The 24,824-nt window shown below is 41.0% G+C and overlaps 1 protein-coding gene and 1 long non-coding RNA gene across 6 annotated transcripts in view; both read right to left on the bottom strand.

Moving 5' to 3' along the window:
* Window positions 1-259: 259 nt before the first annotated feature.
* Window positions 260-7,682, bottom strand: LOC120797422. 4 transcript variants are annotated; one of them, XR_005708516.1, is made up of 4 exons: window positions 6,907-7,682; window positions 3,356-3,481; window positions 2,443-2,528; window positions 260-1,048 (listed from the first exon to the last, which is right to left on the bottom strand). It is a non-coding gene; the product is annotated as an uncharacterized LOC120797422 (long non-coding RNA). The 4 variants fall into 4 exon arrangements; XR_005708514.1 differs by having other exon boundaries at window positions 3,356-3,456; XR_005708517.1 differs by having other exon boundaries at window positions 260-973; window positions 3,356-3,456.
* Window positions 7,683-13,565: 5,883 nt separating this feature from the next.
* LOC120797421 (pre-mRNA-splicing factor ATP-dependent RNA helicase DHX15-like) overlaps window positions 13,566-24,824 on the bottom strand; it is a 27,759-nt gene continuing 16,500 nt past the window's right edge. Inside the window, exons 7-14 of one of the 2 annotated variants that reach the window (XM_040141079.1) lie at window positions 24,044-24,130; window positions 23,545-23,694; window positions 22,938-23,046; window positions 18,921-19,112; window positions 17,583-17,705; window positions 17,308-17,498; window positions 15,787-15,956; window positions 13,566-14,186 (exon numbers count right to left, since the gene is read on the bottom strand). In XM_040141079.1, coding sequence (XP_039997013.1) covers window positions 14,069-14,186; window positions 15,787-15,956; window positions 17,308-17,498; window positions 17,583-17,705; window positions 18,921-19,112; window positions 22,938-23,046; window positions 23,545-23,694; window positions 24,044-24,130 — 1,140 coding nt within the window. In that variant the 3' untranslated portion in view covers window positions 13,566-14,068. The remainder of the gene's footprint in view (window positions 14,187-15,786; window positions 15,957-17,307; window positions 17,499-17,582; window positions 17,706-18,920; window positions 19,113-22,937; window positions 23,047-23,544; window positions 23,695-24,043; window positions 24,131-24,824) is intronic. The other variant, XM_040141080.1, reaches the window with a different exon arrangement.

The raw sequence follows: 24,824 nt of genomic DNA, 5'->3' as shown, positions 1-24,824 counted from the left end.
TAAATGATGAACTGGAGAGAGTCTGAGTCATGTATTATGAAACTCCCGCCAGACTAGAAAGGTTATATCCCAACACTTTTCTGCCAACAACTCTAGGCTAAGCAACAAAATTCTTCATGTCTAAATTTTGAACTCTCAGTCAGCATTAAAAATTCAGGAAAAAGTCAACAACAAAAAAAAAAAAAAAAAAGTAGCCATGTTTTTTGTTTTTTGTTTTTTTTTAAGTCCTGTGCCAAACAAAGTCTGAATCATCCTGAGAATTTTTTAGCTCAGTCCAAACAGTGACGGTACACTAAGTGGTCTGCACGTGACATGTAGTGTATAAATCCCTGAGATGGTTCCTGAACATGCATTCAGGATGTCCTCAAGAGAAAAATAAATCAAAACGGCCATGGTCTGAAGGAGCCAGGCCACTGCTATATGACAGTGTTTGGAGGCAGGTGCTGGGACCTTTCCAGAGACCTGATGAACATGTGAGTCTCACAGGCAAAAAGTGAGATGGAAAAGAGCACTCAGTGTTGTGCTTGGCCAGCACAACTCAAGGCCAAAATCTATTAAATAATGGAATAAGGACATTTCCAAAAAAGGCAGTAAAGGCAGTGTAATATTCCTGCAACCCCCCCATGTCAGTTGGTGACCCACAGACACTATATGACAGATAATACACTTACTTAACAACATACACTCATCTCATCTACTGCTGTAACTATTCCCAGAAATTAATACACTTCTCACACATGCTCAGCCCGCCTTAAAATCTAGCCAAGAATGCTGCAATGCGCCAAGTAACAAGCTAAACAAACAAAGTAAATACACTGATAATGCCAATGATAACATCCAAGGCGAAAAGAAATGATGAAGGTCAGTAATTGGGAGAAGGTGGGGAGATAGAAGCATGGTGGGGTTTGTTTTTTTCCTGGCAGGGGTCCATCTGAGCGCGTGCGGCAGGCTTCGGGGCGGTGTAGGAGCACGTCTGTGCAGAGGTTAAGAAAAGCAATTAATCGGCAGCGGAGATAATCAAAGGAACACCCCCCGCCCCTCCTGAAACCTTGGTGGGGGAGAAGAGAGAGAGAGAGAGAGAAGAGAGAGAATTACAGAGACACAGAGAGGGAGATGGGAAAATACTTGTTTACAGGCACTGCTGGCGCGATCAAAAGCACAGGGGTTCAGCTCTGCCACCGGGGCCCTCCGTTTCAGGTGGAATTGATAACACTTCAGATGTACAATTCAATGTTTGTGAGAGTACTTTTACCTCCCGGTGAGAAGGCAAGGATTTTTCACAGTCTAAGCTGCATTTCCTTTCATCTCAGATTTTGCAAGGTATCAACAGATTGTCAATGGTGAGGAAGACATTTTCCCACACATAATCAAAGGATGTACTCGGGAGTGCCACTATGACACTAATTCGGAGAGCACAGTGCAAGGAGGCTAAAAAAAAAAAAAAAACAAGATTAATATCTCCGGAAACTAATAGTGTGATTACATTAATTAATCTGTGAAACAAGCACCCCAAAGACGCATGATAAAAAACTAAAAATGAAGCTGAAAGATGTTCCATCAAAGTGCATCAAAACTATTCTCTCTACTAACCAATAGACAGCATGTATTTGGTTGTGGTGTAGTAAAAAGGCCTTTCCTGTTGGAAATCTTAACATTAGATTTGACTAATGACTAATTTTATAGTTCCATGAGGAATCACAGCTTGTTGCTCCCTCTGGTGGTTCAAAACTCCCTTTAAAACTGAAAAAAAGTGTGCTTAAGGAAGATTTATGTTTAAGATGTGGCCATCTCCATCTCCTCTCCTTTGTGCACCAACTGCACTGTTAAATCTTTAAAATGACATAGAGAGCAGCTACAAATGAGGATAGCATCACACTTGAGCGTCGCCATGTCAGTATATAAATAAGTACCAAGAGCCATGTTGCTATGATGTTGCCATTTTAAATGATTTAAAAACGCCATCTGCTAAATCAATATTGCTTGAAAAAAACAGTTGTCCATCCCACAAACATTAAGATATCAAGCACTGTATTTGAAAACTAAAAATTAATCTTCTGTGTAAATGTGAATCCCTTTTTATTTTACGTCTTTTTGCATATTATATAAGACATGGTCCTCTGTATCAGTTTAAAACGTAAAAACACTACACTAAACTGTAACAAGTGCCAAAACGTGGCAACTGGATATGATCAATTTAGAGTATGTACACATCTTGCAGCAAAAACTCTGGCAGACAGTTAGCGGGTCAGCGGTGAGAAAGTCACGCCACTTTCACAAAGTCTTGATTAGATAATTACCCGTCCATATCTTGGCAATATGTTGCAAGGGAACAACATGCTTCTCATTAAACCGCCGACAGGCCCTGCTCCTGTGGGTTGCTGTCAAAAGCAAGGTGTTCAGAAGGCACACACTTGTTGATTAAAAAAAAAAAAAAAGATGTACCAACGTGGAAATTAGATATATTCCTTTGGGGGTTGTTGTAAGAGGTGGGAGTAGTTCTGGGTGCTCCACACGAAGCAGCTCACTCTCTGAAACCATGAAAAATTGTAAGTGAGTTTCTGGAACTTCGAACAGGTGATAGGACTTTTTTTTTTTTTCAATGTTATGTTTTCTTTTTCTTAAGTTTCTTCTTTTTCTTAAGGTTTTCCTTCTTTAATTTGGAATGACCATCTTACCTCAACCTGCCTTGCACTTTTGTAATACAACCATGGGTCTCCACTAATCAGTGATGGAAAGTAACTAAGAGTATTGAGTATTTCCATTGTATGTTGTTTTACACTTCTGCTCCACAAAATTTATTTAACAATAGTTAGTAGTTACTTTTCAGATTCAAATTTTAAAAACAGAAAAAATGATAATGCACTATTATAGGTTAAACTTGCTAACAGTATATAAAATAGTTACAATTAGCTCCAGCTTAACCTGCTGCAACAATAAGTTAGCGCTTACACGTCAATTCAGCAACAATAATTATCCAATACAATATGTTACACTCTGAATGGGGCCACTCTGCATAAGTGAGTACCTATATTTTGGATACATTATGTGCATTTTTTTTAATGCAGGACTTTTACTTTAATTTTTTAACAGTGTTCTATTGCTACTTTTACATAAAGTAAAATGTTCTGAACACTTCTTCCAGCACTGACGCCGATAACCCAAAGTCGCTCCTGATACACATTCTATCAGTGGTTCACCCGTCAGTTGGGTCAACTCAACAAATGACACGATAAATAGTGGATTACATAGTGAATGACAGATGAAAATCAGACACACCATAGAGTCCCACCCGCCACTTGATAGAATGCATTGCGGTACGCCTGGCCACTAACCCCGTCCACACAGGCACACTCACCCAGCATGATGTGCGGATTGGGGGTTGTCGCTAGTGAAACAGCAGCAGCATGATCCCTCACTGGCTCCCCATTCGCAAACAACAATTTTGTTTGATGCGGTCTGCAACCATAAGGTGAGAGAAGGACTGCGACTAATGAGTATTGTCATTACTGATTAATAGACAGGTTTATAGAACATTAAAAATACTGACAAATGCCAACCATAAGTTTCTCAGAGTCCAAGGTAATATTTTCAAATGTTATGTTTTGTCTTAAACCCACGATGTGCAAAACCCACGGATTTTCAGTTCACAGTGAAATATGAAAACAGAAAAGCAACAAATCCACTTTTTGGAAGAGCTTGATTCAGAGATGTATCTGCATTAAAGTGACAAACAAGCAATCAATTATGAAAAAAGTTGCCAGTTAATTTTCTGTCGATCAACTAATCAGTTAATTGACCATTCTTTTTAGTACTACATGAGAATTCTTACTCGTGTGCCCGAAAGTGAGACAGTTGAGTTGGAGGGGACAAAACTTCCAAGGCTTTTGTAAATCTAACACTGAAATTATAAAATCCTCATTTTTTTCCTGTCAATCAAGATGGAGCACATCTTTCTATACTCAAAAGTCACAAACTCCACATAAAAAATAAATAAATAAATATTCAAACGTTTTCTTGCTGTAAAGACCGCCTCCTCATCTGAACTGTTCCAGTTACTAACTCATTACACAGAAAAAGAAGTGACTCGCATGGATTAAATAATGTACGTAAGAGCACAGACAAAGGAGCTTTCATTTAACCTAGCCACTGAGTGAGTTGTAATGTAACTTGTGCCTTGCTGTGATGAAACATGCTGTAGGCAGAAGCAGACACATTAAAAAAAAAAAAAAAAAAAAAAAAATGCATTAGTCCTCACTGCTTCTGAGAGCACGCTGTGTTACCTGCAGCTTTTTTTGAAACGTCTTGAATGATATGCTTCACCCTTTTGAGGTGGACTGCCAAGTCCTGGCACGCTTTTTGTCAAGACAAACTGAATACATTGCTTTTGAAGAGCAGCGAGGGCAGGACAGGGATTGGAGCTTAGAATTCTAAAAAGACAGGCACAAAATGTGTGATGAAACTTTCAGCACCATGGACAGCAGCCCTCGAGAAGCCTGGCAAAGGGTAGGGGGATGAAAGATGATCAGAGTGGAGAAAGAGAGAGAGATGAAGTAAAGTGACAGGCAATGAGTTCATTTGATAATTGGGCAAAAACATCTTCTCCGTGCATTTCAGCTCTCCCAATCCCCAATGTGGTGGCGCTCACCCCAAAACAGACACACACACATACACACAGACTCCCACAGCGAGACCCAGCCTTTTCCACAGTTTCTCGCCGTCTCTGTGTCTTAGGCTGAATAATGCAGGGCCTTTACCCAGCGCTCAAGCATGAGTGGATAATCTGGCCACAAGGACAGGCTGTGTCAACATTTCCCTTTACTTCCTTATTTATTTATTTACCCACCCGCCGTAGGACTAGGGGAGGGTGAGGGAGGATATGTGCGTGGCTAACAACATGCTGGCTGAGCAGTTGACCTGCTTTCAGAAGGTTCCCTTTTTAAGGGCAAGAGTGCAGACTGTACCAAACTGAATTTAGGAGATTACAAGCGAGCCTTTTTAGGGAGACTAGAATTCAGTCTGAACAAGCCATATAACACATTTTAGAAAGACAGGACTGTGTTTCCTTGTTCACAAGTATAATGACAATAAAGTTGAACTGAACTTAATTCAAATTGCTTGTCCAAAACCCTAAAATTTTAGGTTTACAGTGACATAAGAAAAGCAGAAAATCCTCCCATTATAGAACTATCAATCAATCTATTCATTGATAAATTGTTTCATCACTACAGATAGGTATTAAATAAAGCCCTAATATCTTGACCTACAATACGGAAACTTTTTTCCAAGTCCTGTCACATTTTTCAACTAAATCAAAAGTACCTTTTAATGGTTACTTCTACGAACAAACAGATGAAGTTATGAACTTTTATTTCTAGACCTTCTGAGTTCAAGTGGAACCCAAAGGGATGGCAGCGGCTAAAACCCACACTGCCACATCAGTTCTTCTTTGTGGATTTAAGTGTCTTAAGTTTATAAAATGTGTGGCTCCTAAGTGGTGTGCCAAAATCCATTCTGCAGCAGAAACTGCCGAGGCTTAATTGTTGCACACTCAAAATGCCATTCAAAGTGACTTTGCAGTTCCGAATCGCGTTTGGGGTGGCTTTTGTTTCCTGTGCCTAAAATCACTGTTCCAATATGACTCTCAGCACAGCCAACTGCAGGCTCCGTCTTAAAGAGCCTAATCCTCTTTAATTTGCGATTTACTTGTAATTCAAAATGGTAGCCTACTAAACCACAGGGAGATTTATTGTTTAGATGTCGTCCTTCACTGTATTGCAACCTGGATGCTGATAACAGGGAAATAAATATCCTGCATATATATCCTGAGCTCTCATGGTGGCATTCAAGTAAATTACCATTAAAAAATTAAAATTAAAAAAAAAAAAAAAAAACATCTCTGTACAAATATTTTGGCTTCAAATCATTGAGCATAAATTGCTAAATAGCCGGGAGCCCTCTTTGCATTCATAGGGAATGATTTCATTGGCATTCTTGTGGCAGATGACTTCAGCCGCACACACCCCCCCACACACACACAAATTAGAATGCGAGGAATTAAGGAGGAATTTCACACAGCACGATGAGTGTATTCTAAAGGCAGAACTGATTAAGCTTGAGGGAAGAGGCAGGAATTAGGGTAATTATCTCCAAAACAGACACCACTGCTGCTGCTGATGCTGCTGCTGCTGCTGCGCAGTGCGAGAGCGGGCCCCGGCACTCCAGGGTCAAAGTGCTCCGCGACGAAGTCCCTTCTCCGCAACAGACTCTGCCCAAGCCACGTTGGCCTCGCCCGGCTCTAAAACCACGCAACTGGCCACCCCGTGGGCCTCGGGACGCGGAGACGCGAGTCTCGTGATCCGCGTGAAAAGCCCCCCCCCCCCCTCCTCGGTCCAGGTGATGGCCCAGCGCAGATGACGCACCGTAGTTGCTTCAAAAAGGGGGATGCTAAGTGAGTGTTTGCCCCCTAATTTATTGATGGAATTCCCGGCATAAGATTTATTTCGTCTACCAGGTTCATTCTTTATTGATTTCAAGGGGCAGGATGTCTGAGCCCTGACGGAGATCTGTGGAAGTTCGGGAAGGGAAACCTTTGAGGAAAAAGTAGTCTGGAGACACTGGGGCGCTCGAGTCGGCGACTTCTCCGCTTAATTACAAGTGTAATGTCAAACGGCAAAAGTTTGCTGCGGACCTGCTCCTGGAAGGGGGGGGCTGAGCAGGACCCTCCTGAAGTTACGACCTAGGCTCGCCTCATCTGCTGACTCACTCAGAACACCCTTTCATAACTTATGGGGGGGTTATTCTTTTTTTTTTCTCTTTTTTCCTTTATTTCAAAATCCAACCATGGTCACTGCAGACAGCGGTCAGCCTGAAAGCCGCACAGTCGTGCTGGAGAGAGTCGTGACCTACCTGCTCGTAGCAATTCTCCCAGGTGAGGTTCAGGAGGCAGGCGGAGAACAGCTCGTCTTCGGTCCGGGCATAACCGTCCATGGTGCGTGCCAGCCGTGCCGTGCCGTGCCGTGCCGTGTGGAGGAGCCTGCGGAGTTCTCACGTTACAAGCGGAGATTCTGTCTTTGACCAAGTCGTCCCTCGACGAGCGTCTCTCTTTCTCCGTGTTTGTGTGTGTCTCTCTCTCTCTGCCCCGCTTTCTTCTTCTTTTTCTTCTCCTTCTTCTTCTTCTCCTTCTTCTTCTTCTCCTCCTTCTTCTCCTTCTCCTTCTCCTCCTCCTCCTACTACTTCTCCGTCCGGCGCTGTGGAAGCTACCAAGACAACAGCGGCGGTGTGCTGGCTGCTGCTTCCCCCTGTCACGTGGGCGCCTTCTCCCCAAAAACAAGAGTGGGCGCTGGTTCCCAACGCGGGGTCCGCGGACCGGCCAGGGGCCAATGACCGCCCGCAGAGTGACGAGCAACTAATTTCGCGGCAATTTAACTCCACGGCTGAATGACAGGACGTTAAAGGCGGCGTTGGCGTTGTTAGCGCCGGCCACTCAGCACCTGCAGTTCTGCTCCTCCCTGAGCACAGGTGGGTTTTCTGTGAATCAAATCCACCTGCTCCTCCCGCGGCAATTAGCCCATGGTCCCACGGCTAGCTGCCCCGGGCTAGTCCGGATATCGCCATTCCTTTAACACCCAGAAGGTTTACTCTCACAATGAGTTGTCGGACACTCATCCCCGTCATTTTGGGCTTTCAACGCCATGCTGCCGAACTGTAATTTAAGCGCCTAGCAAATGTGCCGCGATGCATCGTGGGGCCTCTGGCAAAAAAAAGTTGTGTACTTTAGTTAGCAAAGGAATCACAGAGGCAAACACAATCACTTTGCTTTTAAATGTTTAAAAGTTTAGTTGAAAGTAATTGATTTGAAAAAGCCCAATTTAAAAGTCACATAATAACTTGTAAGACTTGCAACACAAAGTTAAGCACTTGCACTTGACTTGGGACTGAGTTGTAACTTGCAAAACAATGACTCTGTCCCACCTCTGCTGCCTGTACTTGAGGCCTAGGATTTAAACACCGAAATACAATGGAGGGAGCTGAATAAAGTGCACTAGACACCAGTTACGGAGTGATTTTGGACACGGCCCTGCCGATCACTGCAACGACAGACATTTCCTTGGCAAACACTTGGACATGCCCTGGCACATGGTGTAATCAAGAACATTAATTATTACTGCGATATGTTGATGTGATCCAGGCTCCAAGGCCCGATGTTGTGCATGCCTGACCACGGTGAAGCCATCGTGAAAATTACTTACACGTGTTTTTCCCTGCTGTGCTAGAATTCTGCATCCAAACACACAGCTGTGTGTACACAGCTCTATCTATCCCTGGTGTTTTTCGCAACGACAGAATCCTCTGTTCTCGTTTAAGTCGTTTTAAAATGTAGAGGAAGAAATGCGACCTGAAGAAACATTACTGAATTTTTATTTATTTAAAGCCTTGCGGACCAATGGTACGTCCACACAAGGGCTTGATTAGGCATCTTCCCAGGACTGTGTGGGCATGAACGCTGTTCTTCAGTGACATCTCTCTCATTCTCCCGTTTGTATCGTAGCACCTGTTACTGTGGGGCAACTGACACCTTTGATCATCTGTACTATTCCTTCGCAGAGACTGGTGACAGTGCGTAATTCCCTCCGTAGCCCCCGCGCAGCTTCAGCCTTAGCAGAGGTCTAATAAGGCAGAATGAGTGAAAACATCCGTGTGAGTGTGCAGGGCTTTTAATTATGAAATACTGAAATTAGTTCAAATGTCAGACCTAGAATTCTTTCAAGAAGTATGCTAAAATTTCATTTTATATATATTTTAATTTGGAGTTCTTACTCGTCTTCTACAATTCAGTCTCTATGGACCTATGCAGAACATCTGTCCCTCATTACAGTATGTAATGGGGGACAGGGAGTCCCCTTGTACATAAACCTACTAAATCATTACATTATAGACACTTTATTTGATAATGATGGGGCTCATGCATGATGGTGATTAGTGCAGTCTGACAGCATCAACTACATGTAAATATTAAAATCAATACAAGGTTTTACAAATGACGAAAACATATTTCATGGCGTAAATGTGACTTTTGCAACTCTTCAACATCAAGATTGCCTTTAACATTTTCCCCTGAATGTAGTGTTTGATTGCATTTTCATTGTTGAATTAGTCACATACACTATGATAGACTGGGTTTAAAGTTTAACAAAGCCAATTTATGATGGATTAAAATGAAAAGTCTACCTGATTAAAGTTTTATATACACACATACATACATACATACACATATACATACATATACACACACACATACATATATTTATATATATATATATATCTATATATACACACACATATACATACATACATATATATATATATATATATACGTATATATATATATATATATATATATATATATATATATATATATATATATATATACGTATACATATGTATATATATAAAATATACAATATAGCTTAATATCCGTACAGCCTTAGACAAAAAACCACTAATTGAAGTAGAATATGTCAACAATTAGAGTAATTGTAAAGCTTTGTATTCTTTCCTGACAACACCACCAGTAGTATTGTACTGTTGAATTTGTGTTATCCACATGCAGCCATGCTGAGCACAGAAGATCATTCAGTTCACTGAGAACTGAACAAGGAGGGTTGAATGCTGAGCTCATTTGGAGAGCTGTCTTTTAGCAGACTATTTATTGAGATGTGAGACCCATGCAGTTAGACGGGCCTTTTGTTCTTCAGTTTTCTTTGCTGGCCTCCTTGTTTGATCAGGCGCGTTTGCCACGCATGATCTGCACCCGTTTGAAGTGTGGTCAATTGGCACAGCGCTGAGCATTTTCTTTTCCTGCAGAAATTGTCAAGAATTCAGTGCAGTAGTGAGAGAATAGAAAGACAGAAGATGACAGTGAATGTTCCCCACAGTGATTGGCCACTGGCCAAAGCTGAGATATTTAATCTATTTAATTCTCATGAGGCTTGTCAGCAGTATCAATACTGCAAATTGTGGAATAAAAATACATTAATTTGCGATGCCTTTGAATGGCCAGAATTACAAGTCCGAGTGATTTTACACCTTTTGATTTTTTTGTGTGGCAAATTTCAATCGGAATTTATTATTGCTAAGAATAAATGGGTTAAACCAACACAGTGCCTTGAAAGAAAGCAGGAGGTAAAGAAAAAGAATGAAGCAAGCAAAATGAAGAGCAGTTTGTTCTTTAGCCTTATCTGTCACCATCAACCATAATCTGTCCTGAGTTGTAGATTAATTTAAAGATTAGGGAGTGCCATACATTTGCACAGTGCAGGGGAGAGCCAAGGCAGAAGAGAAATCACAAATCGTATAGCTGGCTTCTCTCTGAATGTGTGTCCCAGCTCATATACTTGTGCCTGTATAGTCCGTGCTCTTTCTCGGCTCTGGTTCTTCTTCTTCCCAGTGACACATGAAAGCTTTTCACTCAATCAAATCAACAGCCTGAGATAATTCAGTGTGACAACGTAACAATTGTGTCAGTGGGATTTCATGTGGGGATATTTCTATCATTTACACATACTGTATCCCATGAAGGCTCTGACACTGAAATTGGGTGAGAGTTCAGGACAGCTACCAATCCGACAGCGTGGCGAGGAAATAAATGAGGTCAAATCAAATATTGTTTCTTCTCTGCCTACAGGTAGGGGCTGCGTATTTCTGCACAGGTGCCTTCAGTAGGTGTGTGATTCATTTCAAACTGGCATCCCATTTTAAACATACAGTCTACATGCCACATCTCCCATTCATAACCAATCTATCAAGCCTAACCTGCCAGTACGTGCATATACTCCCATATCACAGTGGAGGCTGGAAAGCAACTGTCATAGATGGTATGATTGAATTGTTCCCTTGCACTGTCACCAGAGGGGCTATTACTTCAAATTAGCATACAAATTCAAACCAGGACAGATGGATTTGTCACATTCCAGTCGCCATCTTCCTGGAAGATTGGCTGTGCTTGTGCTGCGCGATGGAGATAAGACACCTGTCTCGGCTGCGATTGGTGGCGGCCCTGGTGGGGGAAGAGGACCGGTGCGGGACGGGAGGAGGACCTGGTGGGTGGATGGGTTTCCTGAAACGCTGAGGTGTTCTGCAATAAACTTCCCCTACCCACGGTCTCCAATGATGATGAGGCACCATCCAGGACTCTGTGGGTGGTGGGAGATTGAGCTGTAGCAAGCTGGTGATTCACACTGGAAACACCCTGAACAATACATGTCTGGTGTTTGTTTGCGCTGCTACTTTTGTTGAGTTACAGTCAAAGAAGCCACATAAAATGGTCTCCAACATCAGCATAGGGTGCAAGAATAGGTGTGTAGCAGCTGTGGGATGAAGTATACAGTATAGTCTTGAGTGGCTCGGCTCAGCACATCCTTGACCTCAAATAACCTTTCGGCTTTTAATAGCTTAACAAATGGCAAACAACAAAACTCACTGCAAGTCTGTCAGAATTCCATTTTTAATCAAATCTAAGGATTCTTATGTACGAACATCTGACAACCACCGACAAATGATTAAGCACAAGTAGTAAGATTGCATGCAATTGTCGTCTATGCTCATATCAGACACTAACAAAATATAACTTGGAGACATAATGATTTTCATTTGCAATTATGGCAGCGTGAATCGATAGGAAGTATTGAGCATGAAAAACTGTTCCTACCTCAGGATCAATTCAATATAATTTCCAGATCAGCTCAAACTAATGGGATTTCTATTGGCTTCACTTTGGAAAAAGACTAATCTCTCTGGTGGCATTTTGTGGTCCTGAGTACGTACCCCAGCAAAAGGCCATCCACAGAGGAACTTGTCCCCCTAACAGCCCAAAAATATTAAAAGACACATGCTAATTTCCTGATTTAGCATATTATACAATCTGCGGGCTTAATTTAAAACTCCCTTAGCGGGTCTAATATCTCTGCTTGCCCACTTCCAGACTCTACAGCGATTGTGAAAAATGCTTACATGTTCATTGCTCTCTATCCTTACATCAGTGTTATGTATATTCCCTTTCAATTAATGTAAAGTTGAGATGCTTAACAGAGGAAACCAAAGTTGTCCTATCATAAAAGCCACTGTGCACGCAAAAAAAAGGGATTATAAGCAGTTAATTGCTTTTATAAAGGTGACGTAAGAGAGCTATGTAAACAAAATGGGTTCTTTGATTCACATTTGTCATTGTCCCTAGACAAGGTACAGCTCAAACTCAAACATGATGAAAAAAAAAATGTTGTTTTTCATGCTTCCAACTCTTACACACAGAATAGTCTGTCCACTTTGAGATGTAACAAGAGCTGAAATAATAGATTAATGGTTTTAGTAACTTTCAAGCAAAAGTGCCAAACTTCGCAGCTACTTATTTGTGAAGACCAAATGTTTAAGAGTAGTCTGCTTATTTAGCATTGCTCTCCTCTAACATTGCCAGATTCACGATGGACAGTTTTTTTTGTTTTTTTAAATGTACTTTTTCAAGTTGAAAGGTTTTTGTTGGACCGTCCGTCAAGCCTGAGCTGAAGTAACTGGGTGATGTTACTCAGACTTGACAAAGCCCCAGAGCTCCAGAAGAGATTACGCCATTGTTTACACAGCCTGTGTAGTACTGCTTTTGAATGGAAAATTGACTTTGGCCTGTCACTTTCCCTTTACAAAATTAAAATACTATTATTTATGCACATTTCAGCTGTTAAAAATCAAGTGATTCTATCGGTAAAACCTAACAAGGTAAACTTTACGTGCTATTAACTGCCACTTGCCAACCAGACATAATCAGTCCTTGGGGTTCATAGGATCAGGATGCTCGCCAAGTCTACTAGCATTCTCAGGGACCCAGACTGAATTGAGCTCTGGGGAGGGCCCCCCTACATCTTCAGAGGCTTCTCATGAGTCCCATTTTTCAAACTCTCCATGCAATTCACGCTTCGCCACCCACAGGCAGCTTTCCTCGTTAAGCTGTTGACCCACAGAAAGAGAGGGGAAAGCTTCCCAAGAAAGTTTGATTTTCTCGCTTTTTTTTTTTTTGTTGCTAACAATTTCTGACAAGTTTGTTGGGTGCGTCACTTTAGGTATAAACTGACAGGAGAGTAGTGGTTTGACTATGATAAAAATTAATAAAGATTCAGGTTGTTTCATTAACCATTACTCTGGTTATTTTTCAGATCCCTGCAGTGCCTAGAATCCACGTTTCTCCCAACTGCAAGTTTTACCTTTCAAACTGGAGAGGCACTGACAGAAAGTAGTACAGCCAGAACAGGCTACAGCACAGCAGGGATTTCACACTGATCTTGTTCCGAAACATTTGTAATTAACATTCTCCCTCACTCCAACTGTTTCTGAAGCTATCAATATCCCAGTAAGAAGATTTAACTTCCCTGAAGAGCCAGGAAACAAGCTGGATTTGGCAGGTCAAAATGTGATTGCTCAGTGCGAGTGTATGTGTGAGTGTTAAGTGAAAAGTTTATGCGCAGATTATCGTGTTATGTTAATGCTGACACTAGAAAAATAATTTCTTACAAAGTCTTTTTTTTATTAAGTTGAACAGTTGACAGGAAATGTGCCCCTCTTGGTATCTCCACGACAAGAGAACATTACATTATGCCTGCATCAAAATACAGTATAAATTACATTTGATCAAAAGTTTCTCTTCATGGACTAATGCTGTATTAGCAGTAGAAACAAAACACCAGCCAAGAATCCCACGATGGGATTTGTTATCATGGATGAAGGAATGTTGAAATTTACATAAAAAGTCATAATTCAGACAGAAATGGTTAATGACTTATTCCTGATAACCAGTCATACAGTCCATTTCAAGTAGTGCTTTCCCCTCTTGGCTTCAAAAACAATGACACAAGGTGGCCCTCACAACTGATCGATCATTATGAAAATACATTAAACACAGTGGGACAAAAATAGAATTCAAAATGAGGTTGTTGGTGGACATAAAAAAAATATAGAACGCTCAAATGAGTTCAGATTTTGCTTTGTACAAATACTGAGGATGCTGCTGCAGCACATGCAAACCTTCTTAGTACTGAGTGTATTCCTTGGATGAGAGTTTCGCAGTGATACGCTCCAACTGTCTCTTAGCTTCACACTGGGGGAAGTTACTCATCTCGTAGTACTGTGGGGCAATTTTCACCAACCTAGGAAAGAAAGCGAGTAAACGTAAGTCACAAAAATTATCTTCAGTGTTTACTTGTGGGAGAACGCCGTTCTTCCATATTCACACGGTGACTGCCAGTGCAGCCACAACAAATTAGGTACGTAATTGTAAGAGGTCACAGAGGGGGAAGAGACACACAGCTGAGGGTGTGCGGTGCATACGAGCCTACGGTGTCGAGGCTGGCTTTTTATTTTTATTAGACTTTGGTAAGTCCAGACTAATACGTAACTTTTTTTGTTGTGTTTAGAGCTAGAACAATTCGTCAATTAACTGATTTAGTCGAATGACAGAGAATTGATTGACGATACTTCTGATAACCAGTTATTTGTTTCAGTAACTTTCCAAGACAAAAATGGCAAGATTTCTGTGGGTCCGGCCCCTAAAATATGAATATTTTCACCATGGTCTCTGGGAATTATGTTCACTATTTGCTGACATTTTATACACCAATTGATTAACAGATGAATTGAGAAAATAATCAGTACTTTACTTGATAATGATAGTAATACTTTTCAGCCCTAGCTGTCATGGGTCCATACTCCAGCACACTTGAAATGAAACTATGACTATAAAGTTAAAATGCAGACTTCCGGCTTTACTTTCTCAGTGCAACACACACCAGCCGTGTCACGTGGTGTCACTTCAACTGACACCCGTAGCACGCACCGGACGTGCTGTACAGACAGTAGAAGTGGTCGTCAGGATACAGTAGCCAGAATCCGCAGATCCGAGGAATGAATGTGATAACACTGCTGCTTTTCTGAAGCGCTGATGCACATCGACACTAAGAAATAGAACAGAGGTGTATCCTGACAGATGCTGCCGGTGTGCTGGTTTACATAGATAGCAAGAAAGTGTGGGTGTTGACGCGTGTCATACACTGCCAGTGTGTGTTGTCCATTAGGGCATTTAAATTTCTGTTCAACAGTTTGGGTACCCTTGAGCAAATTCAATATGTTTTGATTTTGGAAGGGGAAAAAATTGAATATAACCTCTACAACAAACAGACATTAAGATGTGTGGACGCATTGACAGAAATAAAAAAAAAATGATACAAGCAATTAAAGAAGAAAAATTGATCTTTTTGAAGCTACTTTGGGGAAAAAAAACAAAAAACTTTTTTAACCAATATTTTCTAACAATGTCTGATTGTGTGCAGATATCCAGGGTGTGATATTTCACACACAAGCTGAAGTCTGATTTCACTATTGTGATGTGGTAACACATAGTTGACATCAGACAGGACATCAGAATGCACTATCCCCTACCAACACAAACAACAAATTGTCCATACAGAAAAAGTATACTGTACTAACTTACTTTATCCATGAATCAACTTAAAAAAAATACAATTTTTTGTCCTTTCATTCATTTACAGTATAAGGTAAAAAAAAAATGGGGGCTTAAAATTTTTCTTTTATTTTATTTTTACATTGTGTTTAATGCAAAGCCCAAGCAAATAGTTTATTCAGATGCTTTGCTTCTATTACACAATACATTTTGCACAAAAATGTAACTTCTGATAATTACCTTTAAAACATGCCACCCCTATTAAACAAGTAGCTCCACCTGAAACTTACCACTCTGGTTTGATGTCAGTGCACGTGCGGATGTAATTCTTGGTGGTGAGCACAAACTCGTTGTAGAGCACCCACTCAGGCTTGTGGTCCAGCACAGTGGAGGGGTGCAGCTGTACGACTTGGTTGTCCTTCACCGTCAGGTAGTGGCCGGTGCGCTCCAGGTGAGCTATCTGTTCAAATCACGGGTACAGAAGTGGGTCATTGCCAGGAAAAAAAAACTCTGAAATCCAGAACACAGGGATAGAAAGAAAAAAAAAAACAAACACACACACACACACAGCCTTTATTGATGCTTAATTTAATTATTGTAACCATGTCTGACCCATCTTAATATATGTAAATGAATAACACATTGATTAAAACAAAAGCAACCTGACACAGAAGATAAACTTGTTTGTAACCAGGCAGTGACTATTTTTTTTTTCCCTATTTTGCAGATACTTGGTAAAGCTGCAGTGGCTGTTATGATTAACCAAGGCAATCAGTCTCAATAAAGGCCTTCCCAAACAAAGACATGATCTCAAACGCTGTGAAAGCTCGAACATGAACCGCAAATTTGTCTCTGAGATAAAGGTTAATGTTGACAAATATTTAAATATTAACACCATAATTCAACTTGTCAGGTTCCTTGTTTCAGGTAGCCCTGAAATGGCTTCTTGTAAAATGCCATTTGTTTCCTTGAGCGAGGCACAAATTGACCTGATTTCTTGTTGTGTTTAAAACAACGCAGATTTTGTGTCTGTGTGTGTGTGTGTGTTTGGTTAAAGGTGGTTATCCATTACAATAAACATCTCAGCTGCATTTTTAGGGAGTGCAAATGTTTTGCACAAAATTTTTTTTCAAATGATCAAACTGAACTAGAGCAACCTTCAATGATCATCACGTTAGTAGTGGAGCTGAGTACAAAGACCGCATTTGCTAAAACCTCCAGAGACCTTCGCCAAGGCAAAAAATGCAATTTTTCAATGTTAAGGAAAGTGCTAAAAAATTCCTGGATCAGCCCCTTTAACCAGATCCGCACTGAAATTTAATGGGTTCTTCCCTGGCCCATGCCCCATGCCTCCACAACTTTGGTGCAAATCGGTTCAGTACTTTTTGGGTAATCCTGCTGACAAATACACAAACAAACTAGAATGGCACTCAGTAGAGCGCAGACCTCCACCAAGGACAAAGTCAAACAACATACACCAGACTTTAAAGAAAAAAATTTAAATTCTTAGTAAACAATCTAGATCTGCCCCAAAATTTAATGGGTTCTTCCCTGGCCCATGCCGTATGCCTCCAACAACTTTGGTGCAAATCGGTTCAGTACTTTTTGTGTAATCCTGCTATCAAATAAACCAACAAACTAACAGACACGATTGAAAACATAACCTCTTTGGTAGAGGTAATAAGTTTAATGATGAAGCCGTTGTAAACAAAGTAATGGGAGCTTAATTAGCTAAGGACAACAGGTTAAAAATACACTATGCTTTTGTGAGCCGAGAACTTCTTCAAGGGCCCCCGATCTGACTGACTGACCTGCATGAAGAAGCCAGTGACCAGCGCTCGGCGGATGTTGACGTAGTAGTCTCTGCTGCTGAACTCTGTGCTCCGTCGCGGCAGACTGAAACGGTCCATGATCCTGGACAACTGCTGCCGGACATTGTCTGCTGACATTAGTGAGCGGTAGTTGACAAAATTGTCATAGCACCACTGAGTGGAGTCGTGATCTGTGTGAGAAAAGGCTCAATTTAGACAAATAAAGACAACGTGAAACTTATTTAGTGAAGAGTGTGTATTAATGGGCCACTCACTTTGTTTAAAGGCGTGGTAGACGTTGAGCAGGGTCAGGTGGTCTCCGTCAATGTGGGCAAAGCGCATCTTGGACTCGTCAGCCACCTTCTTAGCTTCCGTGGGTCGGACGAAGCACTGTGGGACTAAACAAGGTTGGTATAGGCCCCAACACAGCCACCCATAGGGATAAGTTAAGCAAATCCCACAGAGAGGAACAAGGCCTCAGCTCAAGAGAGGCACAGAGAACTTCACAGGGCACACTGTATTGTGAAGTGTTTATGGTGGAACAGGAAAGGAGGAGGGTCAAAGAGAAGGGGAGGAGGATAGGTTTCTCCATCCTGATGTGCTACAGTGTGGTTTTATATAAGATACAGCAAATGTGTGACACCCAGTCCAAACAAGCATCCTGTCTTATAGACCTGATACTCAAGCAAGATAAAAACAGTGGTGTATACATGGGTTTCAAGTATCTACAACCAAGTCCAGTTGCCCTCGATTCAACTTTTCTTGGAGTGGTGTATAATTTACCCAGAGGACTCGGGTTCTGCCCTCTCCCCTCTGTGAACTTGCTCTGAATTGCTTAACGTCAAACCTGCTTGATTGTAGCTTTAATGGGTAAAAGCTGTGTTTATTGAGCCTTATGGTGGGTTGCTGTGGCGGCACCATTCTCAGGTGTACTTTTGCTGCTTACTCTAATGAACTCAGCAAAAACCTGCCATCCTGAAACACCTACTTTAAGTGCACACCACGTCCAAACAGCTACTTAAATCCATTTCCCCACTCTCAAAGACCCTCGCACTCCCTTCAAAGCCGTCAAGATTCATCTCAATGAGCAGCATTCTGCTTTGAAAAGCCCGAAGTGCAATTACTGCTGTAGTATGCTGGTGCTGCTCCAGCTACACCTATACATTTTGTCAAGACATGTATTTTTCCCCTTCCTCACAAATAATAGCTGACATCACCGACTTTATCATCTGCTTGCCTTGTAGTTAAGTTCAGTAGGAACACCTGACACTTATTCTAAATAGATTAAGACTTCTGGGGTCCGTACCCTTTTTACAGATTAAGTCAGATGTAAATAATATTTAAAGGACAGTACATAATATGAAACAATACCTAAAACTGCCGTAGGTTTTTGGTATGACTTTAACAGACACATTAAAATCTTCATGTAAAAACAATTAAATAAAAAGAGGGGTCAAAGAATGCAAACACATTTAAGAGACTTAAAAGATAAAGAAGGTACCCTATGTATTTCCTTTAAACTTATTGGTCATTTCTAAAACACGGTCCATGAGCACAGGAAATGGAAAGAGTAGCATCTCAGACCCACACAGCAGGCGAGCCCTGAGCATTACCTGACAACATGGCAGTGATGGAAAGGACCTCGTTCGAACAGTTGAATTCACAGCTGGCAATGACCATCTTGGCCAGCTGGGGGTCCAGGGGGAACTCTGCCATCATAGAGCCCAGCTCTGTCAGGTCGCCGTCGTCATTGAGCGCTGCCAGGTAGTTCAGCAACTCCAAGGCTCGCATCAGGGTCTCTGGGGCTGGAGGAAACAGAATGGGAGGCATTGGCTGTTAAAAACATACCAAGACCAGGGGCAAATACATACAGAGGACACAGAGAAAAAAAATTCCTAAAGAACAATATAGAACCCTCAGGATTGATTAATACTAAGCTAAGGTAATGCATGTTTACTATTAGAGCTGAAATGATTCTTTATCTCTCAAAAAAAAAATCTGCAGCTATTTTGATGAGAAAAAATGCGAACAATTCTCATTTCAGTTTCTCAAATATGACGACTTGCTGCTTTTTTGTCATATATAATAGTTAACTGACTATCTTTAAATTTGGGATTATTGGTCAGATGAAACAAGATATTTGAAGAAATCCCCTTGGGCTCTGGGATATTATCAATTTTAACTAATTAACTTTTCTCAATCAAATAATCAAGAAAATAATCAACATATTAATCATCGTTGAAAATAAAACTTCATAGCAGCCCTATTTAGATTTGTGCATCTTTACATTCACACTAAATAATAAATCTGTCTGGAATTGAATATAAGATCCAAATATTTATGTTATATTTGGCTGGTCGAGCATTTAAAAACCGTGTCTCAGTTCACGTTTGTGTCTTCACAATCATATTTAATTGGCATCAAGACTGAGGACTCTTGATCTTTAAGAAACTGTCAATTGTGAGTACTTCATAAAGACAGAATATTCCATGTGCAGGTTTTTACATTCAAGCAACAAGATATCAAAACTTAATTTTCCCAAATAGAGGATAAAACATCCCGGGCAAATATAATATTCGCAACTGATGTCTTTTTAGCCAGGGAATATAAGTTAAAATGTGACTGTATGCCATATGGTTGATCGGTTATTGGCTAAGATATAAACTTGCTTGTTGGCTCAGTAGTGGAGAAGATCTGCAACCTGATAAACCAAATTTGACAGAGTATTTGAAAAAAGTGAAAGCTCAAGAATTGAAGCTGAGAAAACAATAAGAGTTCCATCACCTGCTGTACCTGGACGTTTAATAGGAGACAAATGTGACTTAAGAAAAGACACAGACGCTCAAACTAAGGGAGGCTGTTTGCAGGTTTTGTGGGAGGGAGCATGAGGGGAATCAAAATGAGAGGGCTCTTGGTATGTGATGGCCGGAGTTACGCTAGACAGCAACTTAGCGGAGAAGTAATCATGGCAGAGCTCATTTTTCATCCTCCGCTCAGGCAATCCTAAACAACTAATGCAATTACAGGAGAACTTTCTACTTAATGCTTCAACACAAAAGGCTTCCACAGTTAGGTTAAAAGATTTTTCCTCCAGATGCAATTATTGACCTTTGGCTCCCGAGAGCTGAAGCCTAATGACCAGTTGCATGTTAACTGAAAATTAGCTTCAAGCACCGGCTGTGGTGCTCGTTCATTTCTCTCAAGTGCTCCCAAAAAAATTCAATTTCAAACAGCAGGGAGGCATTTTTTATGATTAACAAATATTGATTTGGGGCATCAAAGCTACTTTTTCCTTTTCTTTCTTTCTTTCTTTCTTTTTTTTTTACTTTACACAAAGTGAGTGCCGGCAACATTACTTATCACACCAATGGCTTGTGTGAGGCTGAACAAAAGGTGAAAATCTGATTTCCAAGTTCTGCTAGCATGATGAACCAGTGTGGAAATTCAATCTATACACAATGCAGCTCATCAGAAAGTAAGTATTGACTGCCTCAAAACACAAGAATCCGATATATTAACCAAGGGCCAAATCAATGAGACGAAAGGCTAAAGGTACATTAAACCACATTGGTTTTGAAAGGTACTTCTTTGGAAATGTCACGAGGCAAATGAATCCCACCCAGCCAAGTCCGTGTGTAAATCGCTACTGATTTCTTCTGGATTTTCCATTTGGTTGGCTGACTCACACTGTCGCTCCTGTGTTTGTGAGCAAGGAGTCAGGTGGGCAAAGAGAAAAATAAACTAGATATGTGAGCATTTCACAGTAAAAGGAAAATCAAGGATCCATTAAAATTATGGACAAAATCAAATGGAAAAGCCACTGGCATTTGGTGTTCATATTTTTGATCATCAGGGAAACAATATCTTAACTCAAATTCAGATGACTTGCAATTTCAACATAAAAAAAACATTACGAATTGTAGTGTAATAAAATAAACACTGTAGCCTCAAACAAGGGAGTTTTTGATTATGACATTTACAAGAATGTCCTCCTATTGACTAATTTTTGATTTGAAACATGCCAAAACACACCTCAATCTCATGTAATGCTACTGTTTCCTCCTTTATGTCTTGACTCTCCAGAGACACACATTGACCTGTGCATTTACTCTGAGGAGGACCTTTGACACAGCGTATCAAAATTGATCCAATGTAACTAGATTTTATGAAGGGCCTGTCCAGGAACTCTCACTGACTCAAAGCGGACATCATTTGTTGCACCCAACTAGCTACAGCTTCCAGTGTCCTCAGGAGCTAGTTAGGAGAAACCATCTGCCATGAGTGGATCAAATAAATAAAAGGTAATCCTCCCCTTTCCCTTCACCTCACTGTTCCCAGTTAGACTCAGCAGACAAGGCCAGTCCCATATGTTGATGCTTACCCTTAGGTTTTGTGAGAAATGTGGGGGTGGTGGTTGAGGTCAGTCACGTTTCACTGGAGGAATATAAAGGGAAGGCAATAGCCAAGGTGATAGCGCTGCTATTGATATAACCAATTTCATTCTCAAAATGGCGTTTGCCACAGTGGACGGGGAGAGATGGGTTTAATCTCAGAGGTGAGATGAAAACTATATTATGGTGAGAAAAGGGGGGAGGGGGGCGTTAAGGATAGGGAAAGGAGGGGTCTCCTCGGGATGATGTAGGAACAAACGCTCTCCTGCAGAATTCGATAACTGGGTGCCTCAATGAGACAAGGTCTGTGTTTTGGAATATATCCAGCATAATTGAGATGTACAAGAATTAAGAAATACCAACAGAGAAAGCCAGGACATAAACTGACTGATCGGACAGAATACCACCCACACATCACTGTCTTTTCTCACTTTGAAAAGCAATAATCTAAACTTAAAGCAGACTTCTCATAAAAACTGCAAAACGCTACTGACATGTCTGCCAGAGCACTTATCCACAAATCTCAGCATTCACTATGCAGTATTTGATATCTGCCAGGATCACTTTTGTTTTTGCTTTGTAGTCTTTCCCAAGCTCCCAAATGACACAGCCGACCCAGATTTGATACTGCACATCAGAACAACTAAATTTAAACTAAATGTTGCTAGAGTTCATAGCAGCTGTGTCTGTATTGATTCAAATGGCACCAAAGATGAAGATCTCAATATTAACTGCTATTGACGTTATAATCCTTCAGATTTCAGTCATGGTTGGTTTGGTGACACACTTGGTCACTGGTAGTCACAGTAAGTGTGGTTTAAAACTACAGAGAACACTCATTAAGCAGCTATGTTGTCAGAAATACAACAGTAGATGGTGTATCTCTTTACAGTGCAGTCTAACAAACTATGTACATTTCTTTTATTATAAAGTCGGTCAATAATTATTGCAACTACAATTCGATTTCATGCCTCACACAGCACAAGGATTTTCCAAAATAAAATATAGGTAACACTCGATTACATGCTGCATTGTTTCCTATGAATCCCCTTGTACGTGTGAAGGCAGCTGAAGCCACTGTGAAAATGGTGGACACTACCACCAACAATAAAAACGATTACATAGAGTAGTGATTACAGAATGTAAATGCATTGAGTGGCTAATGCTGAAAAAGACAGGCCATGTTTATTATTTATAATTAGAAATTTGATTTCAGGAAAACTAGTTTTTAATACCTACCTGGTGGATCCATGAAGTCAAAGTGCACCAGGTCATCAATACCCAGCTTCTTCAGCTGTAGCACCACAGAGCCCAAGTTAGACCTCAGGATCTCTGGATATGTGTTGTCCTGTGCCAGTTAAGAGGTACAAGAGAAACCCAAGACCATTCAAAATGTACATGTATTAGACAGGGTGCTTATTATCTCCTCGTGTGTTGCTCATATGTCAATTTGAACAGAGGCCGGGAGACTAGGGCATTTGAAGGGCTATTAATTTGTTTAAAAAAAATTCCTTTGCCACTCAGCGTGACGTGAAAGAATTACCCTGTTAAAGTGGAGAACTGGGCATCCTGCAGGTTCATTTGTCACAAGTTGGTGTTGTTAGTGCAGATTATGAGGAAGGGCGGGGACACTGTGGTTTAGCACCAAGCTCTTGCATATAATTATTTAAACTGTGAATCATGGAGTTGTAAGAGCAAATACTGCATAACAGAGAGCTTTTCCACCTTGAGGGCTGCTCTGGGGGGGATACAAAGTGCTTGTGGCATTGAAGAATGAGAGAGATGAGAATCAATCGCCTGTTTATACCTCGTAGAACTTTAATTTTCAAACTGCCTTGTTTCTTACCTGCATTTCTGTTTTGTAAGCTTTCTCGGTGTAAAGGCGGAAACACTTTCCTGGGCGTGTTCGCCCAGCACGACCTGCCCTCTGCTGGGCTGAGGCCTTGCTGATGGCTGTAACCAAAAGGGATTCCACTCTAATACGTGGGTTATACACCTGATAGGAAAAGAAAAAGACGCATCATGATGTAGATTTTTTGAGGGGTAGCGGGGTACTAACGCCCACAATCTACTACATTTACAAGCAGCTAACTAAAAATGTACAATAAAATATACACACAATCCTCTACAGTGCATATTTAATCTCTTTTTGCGCCGTGTGTATAACTTTGCTCCAGGCTGGTGAAATACCAGAGGAATGAATAACTGGCTTTTCCATCTTTTCTGCTGTCAGGTGTGCAATGCTGTGTTTATCTGGGGATTCTCAGGCAACAGACGCAGATGATCGAGGTAGATAAAGAGTGGTGGGATAAGATGTGGGTGGAGGGGAGAGGGGGGAAGCTAACCTTTTGCTTGGCAAATCCAGGATCAATTACAAACACCACGCCATCAATGGTAAGGGATGTCTCTGCTATGTTTGTTGACACGACGACCTGTGGAAATAAGAATACGTGGTTTAAGAAATGATCTACCTCAGGGGTTTGGAGGGACTGACAAGACCTCAGACACTGGTTTGCATGGTCATCAGTTTTTTAGCAAATCCATTCCAACATGCAAGCATTCAAATAAAAACAACTCAACAACTTGGACATGTCAGATTACAGCAGTTTGTTTCTGAAGAAAATATGAGAAAACAAAGTGCAGAACTAAATTTGGAAATAAGAAATCAAAGTAACTCTTGAGCAAGAGGAAGAAAAGAGACAAACAAGTGCAGATATCAGCTTTAACTTGAAAAATATTCCCTGCTGTGAGCAAGTTCACTGAAGAAGTACCACAACAGTTTCTGCAATCAAGTTCAATGTGCTTTCAACATATTTGTGGAGAGAGGTTGCTAGATGCTCAAGTGTCCCATTCAAATGCATCTCATCTGTCCTCTGTGGTATGTGTGCAGGGATTAAAGCAAAAAGAACAAAGAAAAAAATATCTCCTGACTGAGGGTGAGAGTGTGTTTGTTTGTGAGGTAGCACTGTGCACTAATTTTGCATTAGTCTACAATGTTAACGTCCATTAACTAACTTGGTTGCGATAGGCCAGTGAGGCTAGTCCTGGAACACGTACACAGCGCACCCTCTCATGCACATCCCAAATGAAAGGTACACAGAACGGACTGGTAAAGAGACTGGTAAG

Source organism: Xiphias gladius, chromosome 12 (assembly GCF_016859285.1).
Source record: "Xiphias gladius isolate SHS-SW01 ecotype Sanya breed wild chromosome 12, ASM1685928v1, whole genome shotgun sequence".
Lineage (NCBI taxonomy): Eukaryota > Metazoa > Chordata > Actinopteri > Istiophoriformes > Xiphiidae > Xiphias > Xiphias gladius.
Note: the sequence above shows the minus strand (reverse complement) of the source record. Positions and strands in the feature narration are given on the sequence as shown.